At 50.6% G+C, this 17,629-nt stretch overlaps 1 protein-coding gene across 5 annotated transcripts in view; it reads right to left on the bottom strand.

Moving 5' to 3' along the window:
* Positions 1-4,747: 4,747 nt before the first annotated feature.
* The window catches only part of PAX8 (paired box 8), a 58,969-nt gene continuing 46,087 nt past the window's right edge, over positions 4,748-17,629 (bottom strand). For 4 of the 5 annotated variants that reach the window (XM_012656786.1, XM_012656785.1, XM_012656783.1 and 1 more), the window contains 3 exons: positions 13,718-13,819; positions 6,897-6,983; positions 4,748-5,451 (listed from right to left, as the gene is read on the bottom strand). In XM_012656786.1, the coding sequence (XP_012512240.1) occupies positions 6,897-6,983; positions 13,718-13,819 (189 nt within the window). In that variant the 3' untranslated portion in view covers positions 4,748-5,451. The remainder of the gene's footprint in view (positions 5,452-6,896; positions 6,984-13,717; positions 13,820-17,629) is intronic. The other variant, XM_012656787.1, reaches the window with a different exon arrangement.

A 17,629-nucleotide genomic window follows, 5' to 3' on the forward strand; every position in this document is an offset into this window, starting at 1 on the left:
GGGGGGTGCCTTGGCTTGGGGGTGTCTTGACTGAGGGGTACCTTGGCTGTGGGGGGGTACCTTGGCTGAGGGGGGGTGTCTTGGCTGAGGGGGGGGTGCCTTGGCTGGGGAAAAGGCAGGAGGGAGTCTGGCAGGGAGAGGACCATGGAGGAGGAAGCAAGTGGGGCGTCTTGGAGGGGGCGGGGAAGGGAGGCACAGTTGGGGGGAGGGTGTTGGCTTCATGCTGTTACTAGTTTGATTTATCCCTAATGAGTTCTCAGCACATGGCTGCTCCCGGCTCACTCCAGGGGCCAGTCGGCCCGCCCCGACTCCGCAGCAACAGCCACAGCTCGCTCAGAAAAGAGCCAATTTCCACACTGCACAGTCCGCTTCACTCAGGGGGAAATACATTTCCCTGGGAGAGCCGCAGGCAGCGCTTCACTCCACAGCCTGGCCGGTTGCCACCGGGCACAGATGCAGAGGAGCCGGCCTCCCACCGCCCCTTCTCCCCACCCAGAGCCCCACTTGCCGCCTCCCCCTCCCACAAGCCCCGTGCCCCAAATCTCCAGGCAGCCTCTCCACGGGTAGGAGAAAGAGTGTGGTCTAGCGGAGGATGCTGACCGGAGCAGAGGGAGAGACCTGTCACCGTGTCAGCCTCCTCCAGCTTCTCTTGGGAAGAACCGGGCCCCCTGGTTCTGGCTGCAGGACGTGGAGGTGGGGAATGGGGCTGACGATGGTGGTGTGTGCATGTGGGAGCAGGGAGCCATGGGGACAGGGGTCTGTCACACAGGAGGGACCAAGCTCCAGTGTCTGAGTCCCAGAGGCCCCCAAAGAGCCAAAGGAACAGAAGAAAGTAATGAGAAGACCAAGAAGCCAAAGAGAGGGAGAGGGCGAGGGGGCGAAGGGCTGCTTCCTGGCATTTCCCAAACACATCCCCGACCTCGAAGCTCGTCCCAAACATTCCCTTTCTCTCTGACTCTTCACAGCCCTGGAGACACGAAGGTCTCTCACAGGGTGGGGAAAGGAATAACTGTGTTGAAGGCAGCAGAAGAGGGGAAGGAATAAGAAACTGAAAGAAGTGAACAAAGGAAGGAGAAAGAGGTGAGAGAGAGAGAAGTGTGGCAGCTCAGTCACTGGACATCAGAAGGTGACACGACAGCCTGGGACAGAGGAGCCATCACCACCCTGTGGAAGATGGAGATGGTTTATGATCCTAGACGTTGGTGGGGGGGAGGGGGGGCCCAAGGGCAGCTTGGGGGGAGATTTAGGGCCACTGGTGGAGGGGAATCTGGGATCAGCCTGGCACGGCTCCGTCTGGCCCCAGCGTTCCTCTGCTGGGCTCTGGGCCTTGTGTCCGGGGCTATTTGCCAAGTTGGGAGCATGTGGCAATGCCCTAACTGGCTAAGTGACCTCTGCACTCCCTGCCAAGCAAAGGGTGTCTGAGGTCTCTGCAGAAGCCCGGCACGCAGTGGAATAGGATGCAGAGCAGGCCTCAGATGAGGGTCGGGCTGCGGTCCCAGCTCCTCTGCTGACTAGCCGAATGACCTTGAAAAGTCAAGTCATCTCCTGGTCTCAGTTTCCCCAAGAGCAAAACAAAATGGGTCCAATGTTCAGCATCTGAGATGTCAGTGAGTGAGCTTTGTGCTCAGACAGAAACTAAGCCCGTGTAAAGGCCACTTCTAACTTCTGAGGCTGACGTGGGTGAAGGAGGGGCCTGGGAGGGAGCCACAGGCCCCGCCGGCCCCCTCTGCCCCTAATTGACAGGGCTGCTGCTGAAACACATGCTGACCATGGGCACTGGTCCCCCTCCTCCCGTGCCCACCCTCAAAGGACAAGGACAACAGACTTTATCTCAAAGAAGAACCTGTGTTGGTGTGGATGGGAGGAAGCATGTGTGTTTTGGGTGACGGAAGCAGGAGGATGAGGAGGGCAGGTGGGAGTGGGGAGACCTTAGCCAGGGCCTCAATCTCTCTGGCCTCCTGTTCCCCATCTGGAGACTGTGGCCACTAACTCCTCCTGCCTGAGGTTGTCTCGAGGGTTAAGTGTGTGTCTGGCACATGGCAGGCAGAAAATACATGTTTCTTGGTAACAACTCTCAGCAAGAATATTGGAGAAGTGAGAGAAGGTGGGAAAGGGGAGGGGCTGGAACTAGTCTGGGCTGGCTATGGAGGCAGGGGCTCCCGGCTCCCCCATCCCCACCCCTGTAGCTATGGGGGAGGGTCCCAGCAGTTCTGTCCATCTGGTGGGCCCCAGGTGTGGTACGGGCTGCTCCGTCTTCCAGCAAGAAACCCACTGCCCTGCGGGTGCTGCCTGGTCCACACAGCTTTCCTGCAAGTCCCTAGCACGCTGGGCTGGCCTGGACCAGGGAGAGCTGCCTGGAAAGCTCAGGTGTTCTCTTCACGCAGGTAGGGAAAGGGGTTGTTTCAGGTGCAGTGTGGGGGGGGGACCTCCACGCCTTGGGAATAGCTCAGGCTCATGTCTCATCCCCAATTCTCCTGCCAACACACAACTCTTCCCACGGGGCCCCTGACTGCCCTGCACAGGAAATCACCCCCCTGTCACATGCAGCCAGGTGAAAGTGGCCTTCCAGCTCAGGCCCAGCAGCCTCCTTGTCCTTGTCCTCACACCCTCTTTGTCACTCCGCTTCATGTGCCACCCTGGCTTCCCCCAACATCACCCCCAATGCTGGGGCACCTCGAATCATCCCTGTCTTGCCCAATACATTAATGGCTGCATTTTCTAAGCCCCAAAGGGGGATTCTCAGCTGGATCATATCCAGGTAGGTACTAGCCAGGGCCCACTGCACTTGGGCCACACCCCATAGTCACCAAAGTCACCTACTCTGAGCTGTGTCCTGGAATGCCCAGATCACCTCAAAGAAAGCAAGGTGAGTTTGGAACCATGTCACCACAGCAAAAGCCCAGCTCAAGTCCCTTGGTCACGATGAGTTGGAGAGGGTCTGCTAGAGTGTCAACAGCGGGGGTTGGCTGCAAACACAAAGGATGGCTGTGCAGACCCCTGGGGATGCCATGTACCTCCAAATACTTCTGGGGTGGGGGTTCACTGTGGCCCTGGAACCTGGTGGGGGTGGTCTTAGGGCCTCATGAACCCAGGGTTTGGGGTCATGAAGAGCCTTGGATACAATGGAATTCAGGGTCCCACTGCTGAGGGAAGTCCTGTCACTGAAAAACCAGCCTCATCTCAGATCCCCTCAGAAGAGGTGGTGTTGGATCTCTTCTTAATGGGAGGGGTCCCCCTGGCTCAATGATCTCATGCCATGCACCCTGGCTTCTCCTTTGGCGGGGCCAAAGGAGGTAGGAGCCCTGTGTCTCAGCTCCTATCCTCCCAGCCTTGGATTTCCTGGCCCTCTTCCACCTGGCTCAGTCTCAGAGTTGTCTGCCCAGCTGCCCACACTAACCTGGACATCCAGGCTGCAGACCCCTGTCCTTTGTTCCTCATGGGTCCACGTGGAGAGCGTCCCCTCGGATAGCACACAGCCCCCTGTGAGCCAGGCACCTTGCTGGGGGCAGAGCCCCCGCTGTCACATTGTATCTCACAAATTTCCTGGAGGCAGCAGTCCTAAGTCTCTGCAGCCTCCCTCACCCTCTCCATGCTTACCTCTCCAGCACTCAGTCAGGTCAAATTTTTAGAACCAAACCAAAAGAAATTACATTCTCAGTGGCAGCTCCAAAAACTCCATTGGGTCTAGAACACTCTGACATCCCTGATGAGTGTCCTGAGTCGTTGGGTAAATGTGTAAGAGGACTACCATGGGCAAGTAATTTCATTATTTTCTAAGCCTCGGTTTCCTAATCTATAAAATGGGGCTAATTCCAACTTAAGTTATAGGAAGCCCTCCACACTGTGCCTGGCACACAGGAGAGTCCAGTCCTCCCTCCCATCCTCTCCCACCGCAAGGGCCATGAGAGCTGTTGATGTGGGCTCCACTTTGTAGCATCCCTGGGTCCTTCGCCACCCCGCCGGCTGATTCTCTGGCGTCCTGTTAATAACAACAGCAACTACTTGTGTGGGGTCTGTGACTGGCCCAGCACTGTGCCAGCCTCACATTTACTCAGTGCTGAAGCACTCAAAGCCTGGGACAAGTGATGTACCGAGCATTAAACATTTATCGAGGGCAGGAGGAGAATGCCAAGTCAGGACTCCGGGACACTAGATAGTTCCCTACAACCCACAGCTCCAAAGCGAGTTTGTCAGCCGCTTGGCTCTGAGGTTCTCAGGAGAAAGCCCAGTCCTGAGGTGCCTCCTTCCCCAGCCAACCCCAAAGCCTGAGATGGAGAGTAATGGTTTATTGAGTCACATGGCAATGGCAATGGTGGGTTGTCTTTAAAAAAGAAAGAAGCATCAAGGAGAGAAGCCCAATATGGCAGGGAGACAACGCACTCGGAGGCCAAAGTCTGGGCGGTGGAAAGAGTAAAGCTTGACCCAAACAGAGTTTCATGTACAGTATATACAGTCAGGCCTTGGGGGCAGGAGCTGCGGGAGCCAGAGGGGGAATCTCCGCTGTTGGCTTCAGGGGGCTGCCTCGGGGTCTCTTCGGTAGCTGGTGGGCTGGAGCTGCAGGAAGCACACTCGGCCTAGCAGGAGCTGTCGGGAAGGGGAAGTGGGTCCCCTGAAATGCCACCTCCCTGTGCCGGGGCAGATCCACGCCTCACCTCCCTGGGGTCAGGGCCCTTTGGAATGTCTGTCTCAAGCCGCTTGAGGCCGGCCCGGCTGACCGCAGCTGCCAAAGGGATGACCCACTGTAGGAGAACCTGGGGTGGGGCTCGCACATCACAGCAGCAGGCAAAGGAAGGTCAGCTGACAGCCGGGAGTTTCTGATTGACCAGACCCCGCCCCTGGCAAGGAGGACAGGTGGAGCTGAGGGAGGTGACTCCAGGGAGGCGGGTGGGGAGAACTTCGGCTCCAGGCTGTGACTTGTGGGCTGGAAGGAAGTGCTTTCAGTCCATAACTGCTAGAGCTGTGTTGACGACAGGGCCATGGAGGTGCCCTGTGCACACCTCGGGCCCAGGTGAGGGCCAATCACCATCCCCCCAACCTCCCCCCACCGCCTCCGGCTGCTCCCTCCTCTCTCCTTTGGTGGCTTCCAGCTGGGGGCCCCATTTCTTCTCCAATTTTGTCTTTTTTGGAACGGGATGGTTCTCTTTGCCTGGGACTCCTGCCCCTCCTTAAGGAGTCTTGGAGGACAGTGTGGCCTTCTCCAAGGTCATCCTGTCTTTCATGGTTCATTAAATTAACCACACAGGGAGTGAGCCGCGATGCTGGACTTGTGGTTATTTTTCATGTAATAAATAAAGATTCCTTTGTGTGACTCTCTGGGGCCTGTCCCAGGCTGAGTCCTCCTGTTGCTCGGTTGCTCCCACTGTCCCCATGGCAACTACAGATGGTCAAAGGCCGTGGCGGTGGTGGGTGGCGCGCTCGGCCTTGATGTGGAACTGTAATAATATGGGGAACCTGGACACGTTAAAAAAAAAAATAACAACAACACTGCCGGTCAGAGGGGGAAATTGCACCACAGCCTTCCCTGCATCTGCTGACCTTTAAGACAACACAAGTTAATCATTCACCCCTCTGGCCTATCTGATCATCAAAGATTAACTCCTCTCCAGCCCCATTTCCTCCTTCTCTGGCCTCACCTTTGAGTTTCTGGCCAGAATGAGAACAGTTGCTTCTTGCCCCTTCCCCCCACGACTGCCCTGACCTTCCCCACCCTGGCTATAGGGAGAAGGCAGGAGGGAGCAGGTGCTCGTGGAACCCCAAAGAACCAAGCACACTGGGGGGTCCTCGGGATCCTCCCCAGCCTCGCCCAAACAGTGCCAGGCCAGAGAATCTTCCCCTGAAAACCCTGGGGGGATTAGGCTCCTGTGGGGTGGAAGGACCTTCAGAGGCTCTCTGCACACCTGCAGGCGGGCAGCCTGGGCCACTCAGCGGGAAGGTGCCTGGCCCCGGCGTGTCTCGCTGCCCTCGGCCTTTCTAGCTAAACTGAACAGAAAGGTGGCTTGGTGTTGACCTCATCTAGCAAAGAGAGCTCAGGTCAGCCACCCTCCCAGTTATGTCTGGAACACCAGGAGGTAACGGGAGGAGAGGGCATCTTGGGGAATCGATGCTCCTGCCAGCCTGCGACGGTGCCCGTGGAGTCAGCCACCCTTGGGCAGCTGCTTCTCTCTGGCTCAGGCTTGCTCTGACACCCCCAAGGTCACTCAGGGAGGCGCTAGTGGGATCTCTCAAGCCCCCCATTTGTGGGGCTTGCTATGCTGAAAAGCTGATCTTCCCAGCCCAGCGTCTCAGGGCCAGAGAGGGGTGAAGGGCAGCCTCGAAGCTCCCCAAAGCTCACTGTCTGGACCTCGACCCGAATGCTGTCCGCATCTCAGGCAAATATGGGGAATGCGGTGGAATAAAGGGTTTCCGTGTAAGGGTTTTGGTGCTGAATCATGAGTATTTGTGAGCCACTTAGATGGCTAATGAGGGGTGGGGGGACAGGGCGGCATTCTTGAGATCGGCTTCCAGGAAGGAGGGAGCCGTGCGCTGGCGGGGCGCCCTGAGTTGTGCCTGCCGCTGTTGGACTGGAAGCCCCTGAGGAGGGAGGTTCTCAGGCTTCTCTCAAGTCCACCTCTGCCCTCCCCCTCTAGTCCCGAGCTCTGAATCTTACACAAAACAAAGGTTTAAAAGACACAGCCTTAAGGAACAGGAGGGAAAGCGATGCCAGAAGTCTCTGGCCTTCTGCCCTCTTCCCCCAAACAACCAGGTATACTGCCTCCCGCTACCTTCTTTGATTACAAACAACGCCTATCTCCCAGGCCCTCCATGTAACCTGGGGCCTCTCAACTTTCAGACAACTTTTTGCCCCCATGCCACCCCGCCCCACCCAGCAGAAGGCCCGGGCAGCCCCAGGGACTTACTCAGCAGGCTGGAGTTGGGGAAGCGCCAGGCCTCGCTGTAGGAGGAGTAGGGGGTGTGGCCGTAGGCATTGCCAGAGTATTCACTTCCTGTTGGAGGCACACAGGGGAGAGGCCTGTGAGGTGGGTGCCGGGAGGTCTGCAGGGCTGGCAGTGGGCAAGCTCAGGGGGTGGCAGGGGGACAGGTGGAGCCAGGGCAGGGACAGTGGAGCTCAGAAGGCCCCTCCATCACCCCCTTGGGAACCCCTCAGGCTGGGTCATTTGGAGCAGTGTCCTTTCCCCCAGGTACTGGAGGCACTGCCTTAACACATTGCAGCCTTCCCAGGAGGCCCAGGAGGTAGATGTTATGATTATCCTCACTTTCCAGATGAAGAAACTAAGGCTCTGGGATCTGCAGGAACTCAAACAGCTGGAGGGTTTGGTGGAATTTGGAAGCTGTGCTGTGACTCTAGGGCCCAGAGTCTAATTGCTGCTTCTACTGCTGCCTAGATCGTCTGCAGAAGGGACTTGCTGGGGGTGGAGGGCATGGCAAGGTGAAATAGTGGTCAAAGAGGGAATCGGTATATATGAACATTTTAGCCTCCATGGGTATAAGTGTGTTGAGTGTGTCTCCGTTGGGGGTGAGGGGAGGTGCCCAGGATTAAGGGTAGGAGACGAAGGAGGGCCCCCGAGGGCCCCCAGCTCTGCGGGAAGTTGTGTTTTGAGAATTGTTCTGAGGAGTTGTTGTTCCATCTCGGGTCCACCACTTTGAGCAAACTCAGTGCATGAATTTACACAAAGTAAATTAGATCACCGCCTTCTGTCTGTGGATTCTTGGCTTTTCCAAAGGAGTTATTTACCTAAGAAATTACTTAAGAGTGAATTCCCTCACATAACAACAACAAAGTCAAGCTGACCATCTAGGTATAGAGCCTCACGTTGGCAAAGCACTTTCCCACACACTACACCCCTTTGTTCCCACAACCCTCCTGTGAAGTACTCACCCCTACTACCAATTTATAAAAGAGGAAATTGGAGTGCAGCTCGATTACGGAGTTTGCCTCAGATCACGCTGTTGGTGGATGGTGGGGCAGAACTCCACCTTCGGGCTCTTGACTCCAAATTCCAGACAATCCCTTTATTCACTTAGGAGACAATTCCATTCACAAAGCCAGGTTCTGGCCAGCCCCCGAGAGCCAATGAATGCCCACACTGTCTTTCAGAAACTCATCTGTGATTGTGAGCTAAATGTTTTCTGTGGCTGCTAGCCTCCTTCCCAGACTCTCTGGAGGGAGGCTTGAAACTCCCTGGCCCTGGAGCCAGCCTGTCTAGAGTCGAATCCCTGCTCCCCACTTCCTGGCCGTTAACTCTGGACAAGTCACGTAGCCTCTTTGAGCCTTGGTTTCCTCATCTATAAAACGAGGCAAATTATTGTCTCTATCCCATGGTGTCTGGCAAGGATTAAACAAGACAATACATATTAAATGCTTAGCACCATGCTTGGAGCATAAGAAGCACTCAATAAATGTTAGCTTTTTTTATTTTCCCATTAAACAGGAGCTAAAATGAAGCTCAGTGCAAACTTGAATCAGTCATCCAACCAGTCTTAAGGCCTGGCTTGGGGTCAGTGGGGCAGCCTCCTTGCCAGAGAAGTAGGCATTTGCATGGGAGGAATGGAAGTGAGGAGGAGGAGTGGGAAGCAGAGAAAGGCTCCTGGACTCTCCCCACATCTAGGGAGCCAGTGACAAGCAGTAACTTCACAGTAAGAACCAGTGAGCCCCTTAGGAGCAGGGACTAAGTCTAACACAGATCAGACAAATGACACATGCACAAGAAGGAAGGGTGGGAAGAAGGAAAAAAAGCAAAGAAAAAGAAAGAAAGAAAGAAAGAAAACTAAGAAATGATCTAATCCAACCATCCATTTAACAAATACAGAAACTGCAACCCAGAGAGGGAAAGACATCTGCCCAAGGCCACATGCTCAATGACAGCCTGAACCAGGAAGCTGGCTGGCGCCTCGCTCCCACACCAGTGCTCTCTCGTACTCCACCATATGAATCGTCCCTGTTTGGCCCAGATCTCCCTGGTTTCAGCATTCCCTTGCAGGAAGTTGGTTCTACACTGGCTACACAGCAAGGGCTCCCGGGCCTTTAGCCCACCCTACCCAGTGCCAAACACTGTGAGCTCTGGCAGGCAACAAAGAGAGGAGGAAAACACAACGTGTTTGTCCTCTCATTTTGTCATTCATTCATGCGTTCACTCACTCACCCACTTATTTATTTATTTAACACTCACTTCCTGAGTACCCATCTGCCTCAGTCACATGGAAGTTGGGGCAGAGGATGGGGCTCGGGAGGTGGTACAGCCCTGGGTGTGGCATCTTCCCACCACAAGATCTGTCCACCTGCCTGCCCCGTGCCCCAGGGGAAATGTCCCTGTGTCCATGAAAGGCCATCCCAGCCTCTCTGCTCTGCATCTCACCACTCACCTTTCCAAGGACTTGGCCCCTATAACTATCTTCTCTCTCCTGCTTCATCAGTCTCTTCCTTTGTAATACTTCACTCCCTTCAGCCTGCAAACACGCTCTGCAATCTTCTCTTTTAACAATCCTCTTCCCACCCCACGTCCCTCTCTACTACCAGCCCCTTTCTTCACCCCGTGATCTCTGTCTTCATTGTCTCACTCCTCCCACTCAGGCCAAGGCTAGTCCCCTCAAATCCCCACAACCTCTAACCTGGCCACCCCAACAGTCACTTCTATGGCCACAATTCCCTCAACGTCTAGCTCATCACTCTGTTTGTGCTTCTGGGTTCGTGATACCCCATGTCCTGGTTTGCTTCATAACTCACTGTCTTCCCTACCCGTCCTCCTTGCTGGTTCCTTCTGGATTAGAGCTCTAAGTGACAGTGAGTGCCCCAGGCTTTGTCAGTGAGCCTTCTGTGAATCTCTGTCCACATTCTCTTTATGGTGATTTTGTCTAATCCCTTGGAGTGAAATAACAGCTTTGTACAATGGCTGAATTTATACTCTAGCGACCGTTCTTTCCTGACTTATATGGTGTGCCTACTGACTTATTAAAGCTGGGTATTTAGTGGGCATCTCCATCCAAACATGGCCTAACAGAACTCTTGATTTCCACCTGCCATCCACTGCCCCTCCTGGCCTCCCACATGTAGACTCCCCACCACCCACGCAGTTTCCCAAGCCCAAACCCTGCAAGTGATCCTTCTTCCCTCTATTTTCTCATTCCTACAGCCAATTCACCAGAAGGTTTTGTTGGGTCCACTACCGAAATATACACTCAGTGTCCTTTCTCCTTCTTCACTGCCAGCTCCCTAGCCTGAGCCATTGTTATCTCTTGCAAGAACTACTGCAACTGCCTCCTAACTGGTCTGGTCTCTGTGCCTTCGCTCTGGACTGTCTACAGTCCATTTTCCCAGAAAACTGAGTAACCTTTTAAAACTTGACCCAGCCACTAACAAACTCTCTCATCCTTAGTGCTTTCCCCAATCACTCACTATTCTTTGCCATGCTCGCCTTCTTTTTGTGTGCTACCATGCTAATCTAGTTCCTGCCTTAGGGCCTTTGCACTTGCTGTTCTTTTGGGCCAGGGATGGTCTGCCCCAGTTTACCACTTGGCTGACCACTTTGAACACCTTCTCAGAGAGGCCTCCCCAATCACCCAATCTAAAGTAGTCATCTTTTTACCTGTGGCTCTTTATTACATCATCCATTTTACTTTCTTCCCAGCACTTATCACCATCTGAAATTATCATGTACATTCATTTGTTGACTGACTTGTTTATTGTCTGTTTATCTCCACTATTAGGTTGTAAGCTCCACGAATAGAGGAAACTGACTTGTTCATTGCTGTATCCCCAGCCACTCACACAGCAGATCCTCAACCAATATTGTTTTAAGTGAAAAAGCGGTGAGTGGATGGAAGGATGCAAGTGGATGAAAGGTGTATGGTGCAAGGATAATGAAAGGATGGATAGATGGAAAGATAGATAAAAGGATGGATATATAGAAAGATGGATGGATGGATGAATGGATGGGTGGATGAAAGGATAGACTTAAAGTTAGATGAAAAGATAAATATATGGGAAGATGGATGGATGAATGGATGGGTGGATGAAAGGATAGACTTAAAGTTAGATGAAAAGATAAATATATGGGAAGATGGATGGATGAATGGATGATGGAAGGATGGATGGAAAGAGAGATGCAAGGACTGATATATGAAAAGATGAATGGATGGATAGATGGATGGAAGAAGGGACAGAAAGATAGAGGGATGGATAGAAAGATGGATGGATGGAAGAACGAATGATGAAAGGATGGAAGGATGGATCAGAAGTGAATGGATAGATGGAAGGATGGATAGATGGATGAACGGGAAGATGGATGGATAGAGAGACGGAAAGATAGATGAATAAAAAGATAAATGGAAAGATGAATGGAATGGATGAAGAAAGGATGAAAGGATAGATGGGAAAATGCATGGATGTATGGAAAAATATATGTAAAGATGAATGGATGGAAAGATGGATAGATGGCTTGATGGATCCATATACCTGGAGCTGTTAGTTCTGCTCCAGAACTGGTATGAGGGTCATTAACTACATTAGTGGGGTCAGAACAAAAGAAAAAAAAATGAGAAGGCAAACAGAAGGTGAAGAGACAAGGGAAATTTGTCCCAGTCCTTTTCCTGAGTCACTCTCCTATAGCTTGTGTCTTTATTTCTGGTATGGTAGGAGGCAGTATGGTGTAATGGAAAGAGCCCTAAGTGTGAAATCAGAAGACCAGTATTTGCACAACTCAGACACTTAGTATGGCTATGACCCTGAGCACACCACTTTGTTTTTCTGAGTCTCAGGTTCCTTACCTATAAAATTGGGGTAATATCAGCCTCTCAGTCTTATGGTGAGGATCAAATGAGAAATAAAGTTAACTGTATGAATGGCCAGGCATGCAGAAGTGCATAATAAATAATCGCTTCCTTCCTTCCACAATTGATTGATGAATGTCATTGGCATGCCTTGCTTTAAGCACTTTTTATGTACTTAACAAGCACGCAGTAGGTGCTCAATGAAAGTTTACTGACTTTTTTACACGAATCCTCATTCAGTCAACTAGGAGATCACAAGCAGTGGTAAGAGAGGGACACATAATTTTTCTACAAAAAAATTCCTTAAGAACTCATTTGCACAATGGCGTTCCTAGGAACCAGGTGATTCATTTATATAGTATTACATTTTCTGAAAACTGACTTGCATGCAACTTACTGGGAGCCCATTCACTGTGCAAGGCAAGGCCCTTCCCTTTTGCAATTCACTTACAGTCAATGTCCTAGTTGTGCTATTTTTTTTCACAGCACCCACTCAGGATGAAGCCTTTCTAGGGGCCTTTGATGAGAGGCCCCAGCCTTCCAGCTACCTCACAGGTCAGATTCTGGGCCCCAGGAACCCCTTGCCCTGGGCTTGCCCTCAGGGAATGATTCATAATTAAGAGAAAAGCCTGGTGCTTTATGTTTCTTCCTCCTCCTCTGAGCAGGCGTCAGGGGAAGGTGGAGGGGTTGGAAGGGGAATGGGGGAGCCGACTGGAGCCTGGGATTTTGATTGAGAGGCCCCATTATCCACACTCTTAAAAAAATAACCGAATCTTTTCCTTTTTTATCTTGACCAATCTCATTTCACGCTCCAGAAGAGGAAGGGAGAGAGGGAGGGAGTCCGGGGCCAGGAGGGAGAGAGGAGTCAGTATTCTGTATTTTCAACGCTGCATTAAGCACATCGCCACGGTAACCAGGCAGCAACAAGTGCCAGCTCAGCAGGTTCCCAGGGAGCACGGAGCTTTTTTCCTCCCTCTCTTTCTCCCTCCCCTCCCTCTGTCCAGGAGAGCCCAGCCCACCTGCCTCTGCACAGGGTGCCCAGAGTGGGCGGCTGGCAAAGATTAACCCCTACTGGGGAGGGAGGGAAGCAGGTCGGGGTGAATGAGCTGTCTCTGGGGTCACAGCCAGGGAGGCTGGGCCAGGGCTGGCATGGGGGTCATAGATGCCCTGAGTCCAGAGCCCCTTCCAGAAGCTCCAGGTACCCAGGCCCCTCTGTGCAATGGAAATGGTTCAATTCTACCTCATCCACCCCAGGTCTTTCCTGTATGGCTCCTGAAAGAGTGAGACTTGCCCAGAGAAATTCCCGTTGTCCTCATTTGTCCAGACCTTGACACCCTGGCTCACCATCACCTGGGATGACAACTGGCAGACAAAGGAACCCAAATCACTGGCAGGCAGGATTCCAGGACAGTCCAAATGAGGATAGAGACACACTCTGTAGTACCCTTAGAGTACTTAGAACCTGGGTCCTACCCATGCAGGGTTGGGAGAGTGTGATGTGCAAAGGAGAGTATGTTTCAATCATTTCACCCTCCTCGTCCTCATCATCGACAAGATCATTCAGATTCAGGATTTGCAGCAGGGGTAACTGAGATTCACCAGAGTTAAATTACTGGGAGACCAGGGCTGCTTAAGGGCGGGGCTCGTGTTCGGCTCACAGCGTTTTGCTGGCGCTCAGGGCACGCTCCCTTATGCTCGCTGAGTCCTGGAAGAAGTGGGGGAGCGTGGATTTGGACACAGGTCTGTCTGGGAAGACAGAGACCAAGCTGGGACAAGTTAATGACGGAGCCAGGATGGCACTGGGGCCTTTTCTCCAGGCACTTACAAGAAGGTGCCTGCTTCCGTCCATCCTTCCATGGCCTTTGGGAATTCTACGAATGGGACACAGCATGCCTCCTGCCGGCTCTTGTCCCTCCCTCCTCCAATACCTCCTTTTGCAATGCCCTCCCCTTACCTGCCACCATGCCTGCGATGGCAGAGGAGGCATAGCTGCTCTGTCCGCTGGTGGGGATGTGGGGTGGGTATCCAGGCAGCGTGGGCCCCACCATCTCTCGCCCTGGAAAAACACAGCAAACAGTCATCAATTGGACTATCGGGGGCTCCTGTCCTCATCATCTCACTCTCCTCCCATACCACTGCCACTCTCTCCAAAGCCATTCTCCAAACTTCCTCCCATCACCCTCCTGCTCTGAGCCCAATGCTGTGTCCTCTGTCTGTTTTTCTGCAGGACAGACGCTCCACCATGCAGGGAGCACTTGCTATTGAGTCCTGTACTGTTCCCTGTTCCCCGGTGGTTTTATTTATGCCAATGTTATTTTATTCATCCACAAAAATGTCATGGTATTGGGGGCTGGAGGCTATGTCTTCCAGTCTTTGTTACGCCCCACAGCACCAAGCACAGCAGCAGACACAGCTGGCCTCAAGAAACACACTCCAGGCCACCTGACTCAGAGCTCACCCCTTTTGGCCTGACTTTGAGAAGAAACAAGAACAAGGCCCTGTGAACGGGTGGTGGGTGTGTGGCCCACCGGCCTATCACTATCCTTTTTGGGCCTGTGACAGACATTGCTAATCAACCACCACACTCTTTCTCACTGAGTAGAGGGGGCTCCTGCTCCTCAGCTGGCCTTGCAGGTGGATGCAATCTGTCAGAGTTGCAAGGGACAAGGGACATGAAACCTATCAGCCCTCCCTGATCTAGGAAGGAGATGTGGCTGAGAGATATTATATTTACCTTTCACACGTGACCATGAATCATACATTTGTCAATTCCATTTCTGAAAAGAACTACTTTTAGCAAAACAGACACTGATCTCCCTTGGTTTATCTATAATTTTCAAGTCAAACCTTGCGAGTCAAAGTCTTGGTGATACCAAGGCAGCTCTGTAAAAACCCCATTTCCCTGGCTCTGCCTTTCCTCTGCATCAGGGAGTCAAACCTTCTCATTTTGGAGACTCCACCTGCCCTGGTGAGCTTCTCCCCATCTACCCATGTGCCAAAAAACATAATCCCTCACCTGTGCCCCCTCCCATAGCCCCTATGTTCTGCAGGCTCTGACCAGACTCTCCCTCATCCCAAGATTCTTAGCAAGGTGACAATACATCCTGGTTTTCCCAGGTCTGCTCAAGTGATGACCACGGTCCTAGCATATTTATTTTAACAATATGCATTTCACCCTCAAAATGCTCAGTTTGAATGATGAATTATTTGATCATCCTTGGTCTTAGTGATGTTTACAGAGTTTCTCAGTCTCAGTGACAGTGACATTTGAGCTGCATAATTCTTTGTTGTAGGAAGCTGTGCTGTGCAATATCGGATGTTTAGCAGCATCCCTGGACTCTATCCATCCAGTCTGACAACCAAAAATGTCTCCAAACATTACCATATGTCCTCAGAGGGAAAGAGGAGGAGACAAAGTCGCCTCTGTTTGAGAACCACTGTGTTAGATTATTACTGTTTTACCCAAATATCTTTTGCCTCTTCCATGTTGGGGGCTGCCTTTTTCTCCCAGGACTTACGTGGGTTACCTGTGAGCCCCTGTCAACCAACTTACCAAGTCCATCTCCTCTATGGCACTACTTGCCCAATTTTCCTCCCATCGGTCCCCCAGGTCCTTTATACCTCAGCTCCTTCAAGGGGTGCCTAGTACTGATGGAAGGGAAGGTACACCCCATGAAACCCTATAAGTTGTCAATGCCACATGACTACCTCCTCCTTACCTCTCTTTCTGGAGATTCCCTAAACATAATTAATTCATTCAACAGATACTTACTGAGTAAGTACTATGCACAGGCACTTTTATAAGCTCTTGGGGATACAGGAGACAGTAAGAATGCTAAATTAGCTAGAGAAATCAAACAAGAGAAAGAAATAAAGGGCATCCACATTGGAAAGGAAGAAGTCAAATTATCCTTATTTGCAGATAATATGATCTTATATCTAGAGAAACCTAAAGATTCCACCCAAAAACTATTAGAACTGATAAATAATTCAGTAAAGTTGCAGGATACAAAATCAATATACAAAAAATCGGTAGCATTCCTACATGCCAACAGTAAAAAATCTGAAAAAGAAACCAAGAAAATAATACTGTTTACAATAGCTACAAATAAAATAAAACACCTAGGAATAAACTTACCCAAAGAAGGGAAAGATCTCTATGATGAAAACTGTAACACATTGATGAAAGAAGTTGAAGAGGACACACAAAAACTGGAAACATATTCCATGCTCATGGACTGGAAGAATTGATATTGTTAAAATATCTATTCTACCCAAAGCAATCTACAGATTCAATGTGATTCCCATCAAAATACCAATGACATTCTTTACAGAAATAGAAAAATAATCCTAGAATTTATATGGAACTACAAAAGACCCAAAATAGCCAAAGCCAGCCTGAGCAAAAAGAACAAAACTGGAGGAATGACATTACCTGACTTCAAATTGTACTTACAGAGCTGTAGTAACCCAAACAGCATGGTACTGGCATAAAAACAGACACGCAGACCATTGGAACACAATAGAGAACCCAGAAATAAATCCACACATCTATAGTGTACTTATCTTCAACAAAGGTGCCAAGAACATACAGTGGGGAAAGGACAGTCTCTTTAATAAATGGTGCTGGGAGAACTGGATACCCATATGTCGAAGAATGAAACTAGAACCTTATCTCTCACCATATACAAAAATCAAATCAAAATGGATTAAAGACTTAAATCTAAGACTTGAAGCTATCAAACTACTAAAAGAAACCACTGTGGAAATGCTTCAGACATGGGTCTGGGCAAAGACTTCTTGAGTAACGCCTCCAAAGCACAGGCAACCAAAGCAAAACTGGACAAATGGGATCACATCAAGCTAAAAAGCTTCTGCACAGCAAAGGAAACAATCCACAAAGTGAAGGGACAACCCCCAGAATGGAAGAAAATATTTGCAAACTACCCATTTGACAGGGAATTAATAACTAGAATATAAAAGGAGCTGAAACAACTCAATAGGAAAAAATCAAATAATCCAATTTAAAAAATGGGTAAAGGATCTGAATAGACATTTCCCCAAAAAAAGACATACAAATAGCCAACAGGTAAATGAAAAAATGCTCAACATCATTAATCATCAGAGAAGTGCAAATCAAAATGACAATGAGATATCATCTCACTCCAGTTAAAATGGATTTTATCAAAAAGATAGGCAATAACAAATGTAGGCAAGAATGAGGAGAAAGGGGAACCCTCATGCACTGTTGGTGGGAATGTAAATTAGTGTAACCCTATGGAAAACACTATGGAGGTTCCTCAAAAACTAAAAATAGAACTACCACCTGGGCGAGGTGGCTCATGCCTATAATCCTAGCACTCTGGGAGACCGAGGTGTGAGGATCGCTTGAGGCCAGGAGTTCAAGACCAGCCTGAGCAAGAGCAAGAGCCCATCTCTACAAAAAATAGAAAAATTAGCTGGGTGTGGTGGCGCACATCTGTAGTTCCAGCTACTCGGGAGGCTAAGACAAGAGAATTGCTTGAGGCCAGGAGTTTGAGGTTGCAATGACCTATGATGACACCACTGCACTTTAGCCTGGGAATTCAGTATATTGAAAAGGGATCTGCACTCCCATGCTTATTGCTGCACTATTCACAATAGCCAACATATGGAATTAACCTAAGTGTTCATCAATGGATGAGTAGATAAAGAAATTATGGGACATATACATAACGGAATACGATACAGCCACAAAAAAAAATGAAATTCTGCCATTTGCAACAACATGGATGGAACTGGAGCATATCATGTTAAGTGAAATAAGCCACGCACAGAAAGACAAATCTCACATGTTCTTATTCATATGTGGGAACTATATATATAT

Source organism: Propithecus coquereli, unplaced genomic scaffold, assembly GCF_000956105.1.
Source record: "Propithecus coquereli isolate 6110/MARCELLA unplaced genomic scaffold, Pcoq_1.0 Scaffold519, whole genome shotgun sequence".
Classification (NCBI taxonomy): Eukaryota; Metazoa; Chordata; class Mammalia; order Primates; family Indriidae; genus Propithecus; species Propithecus coquereli.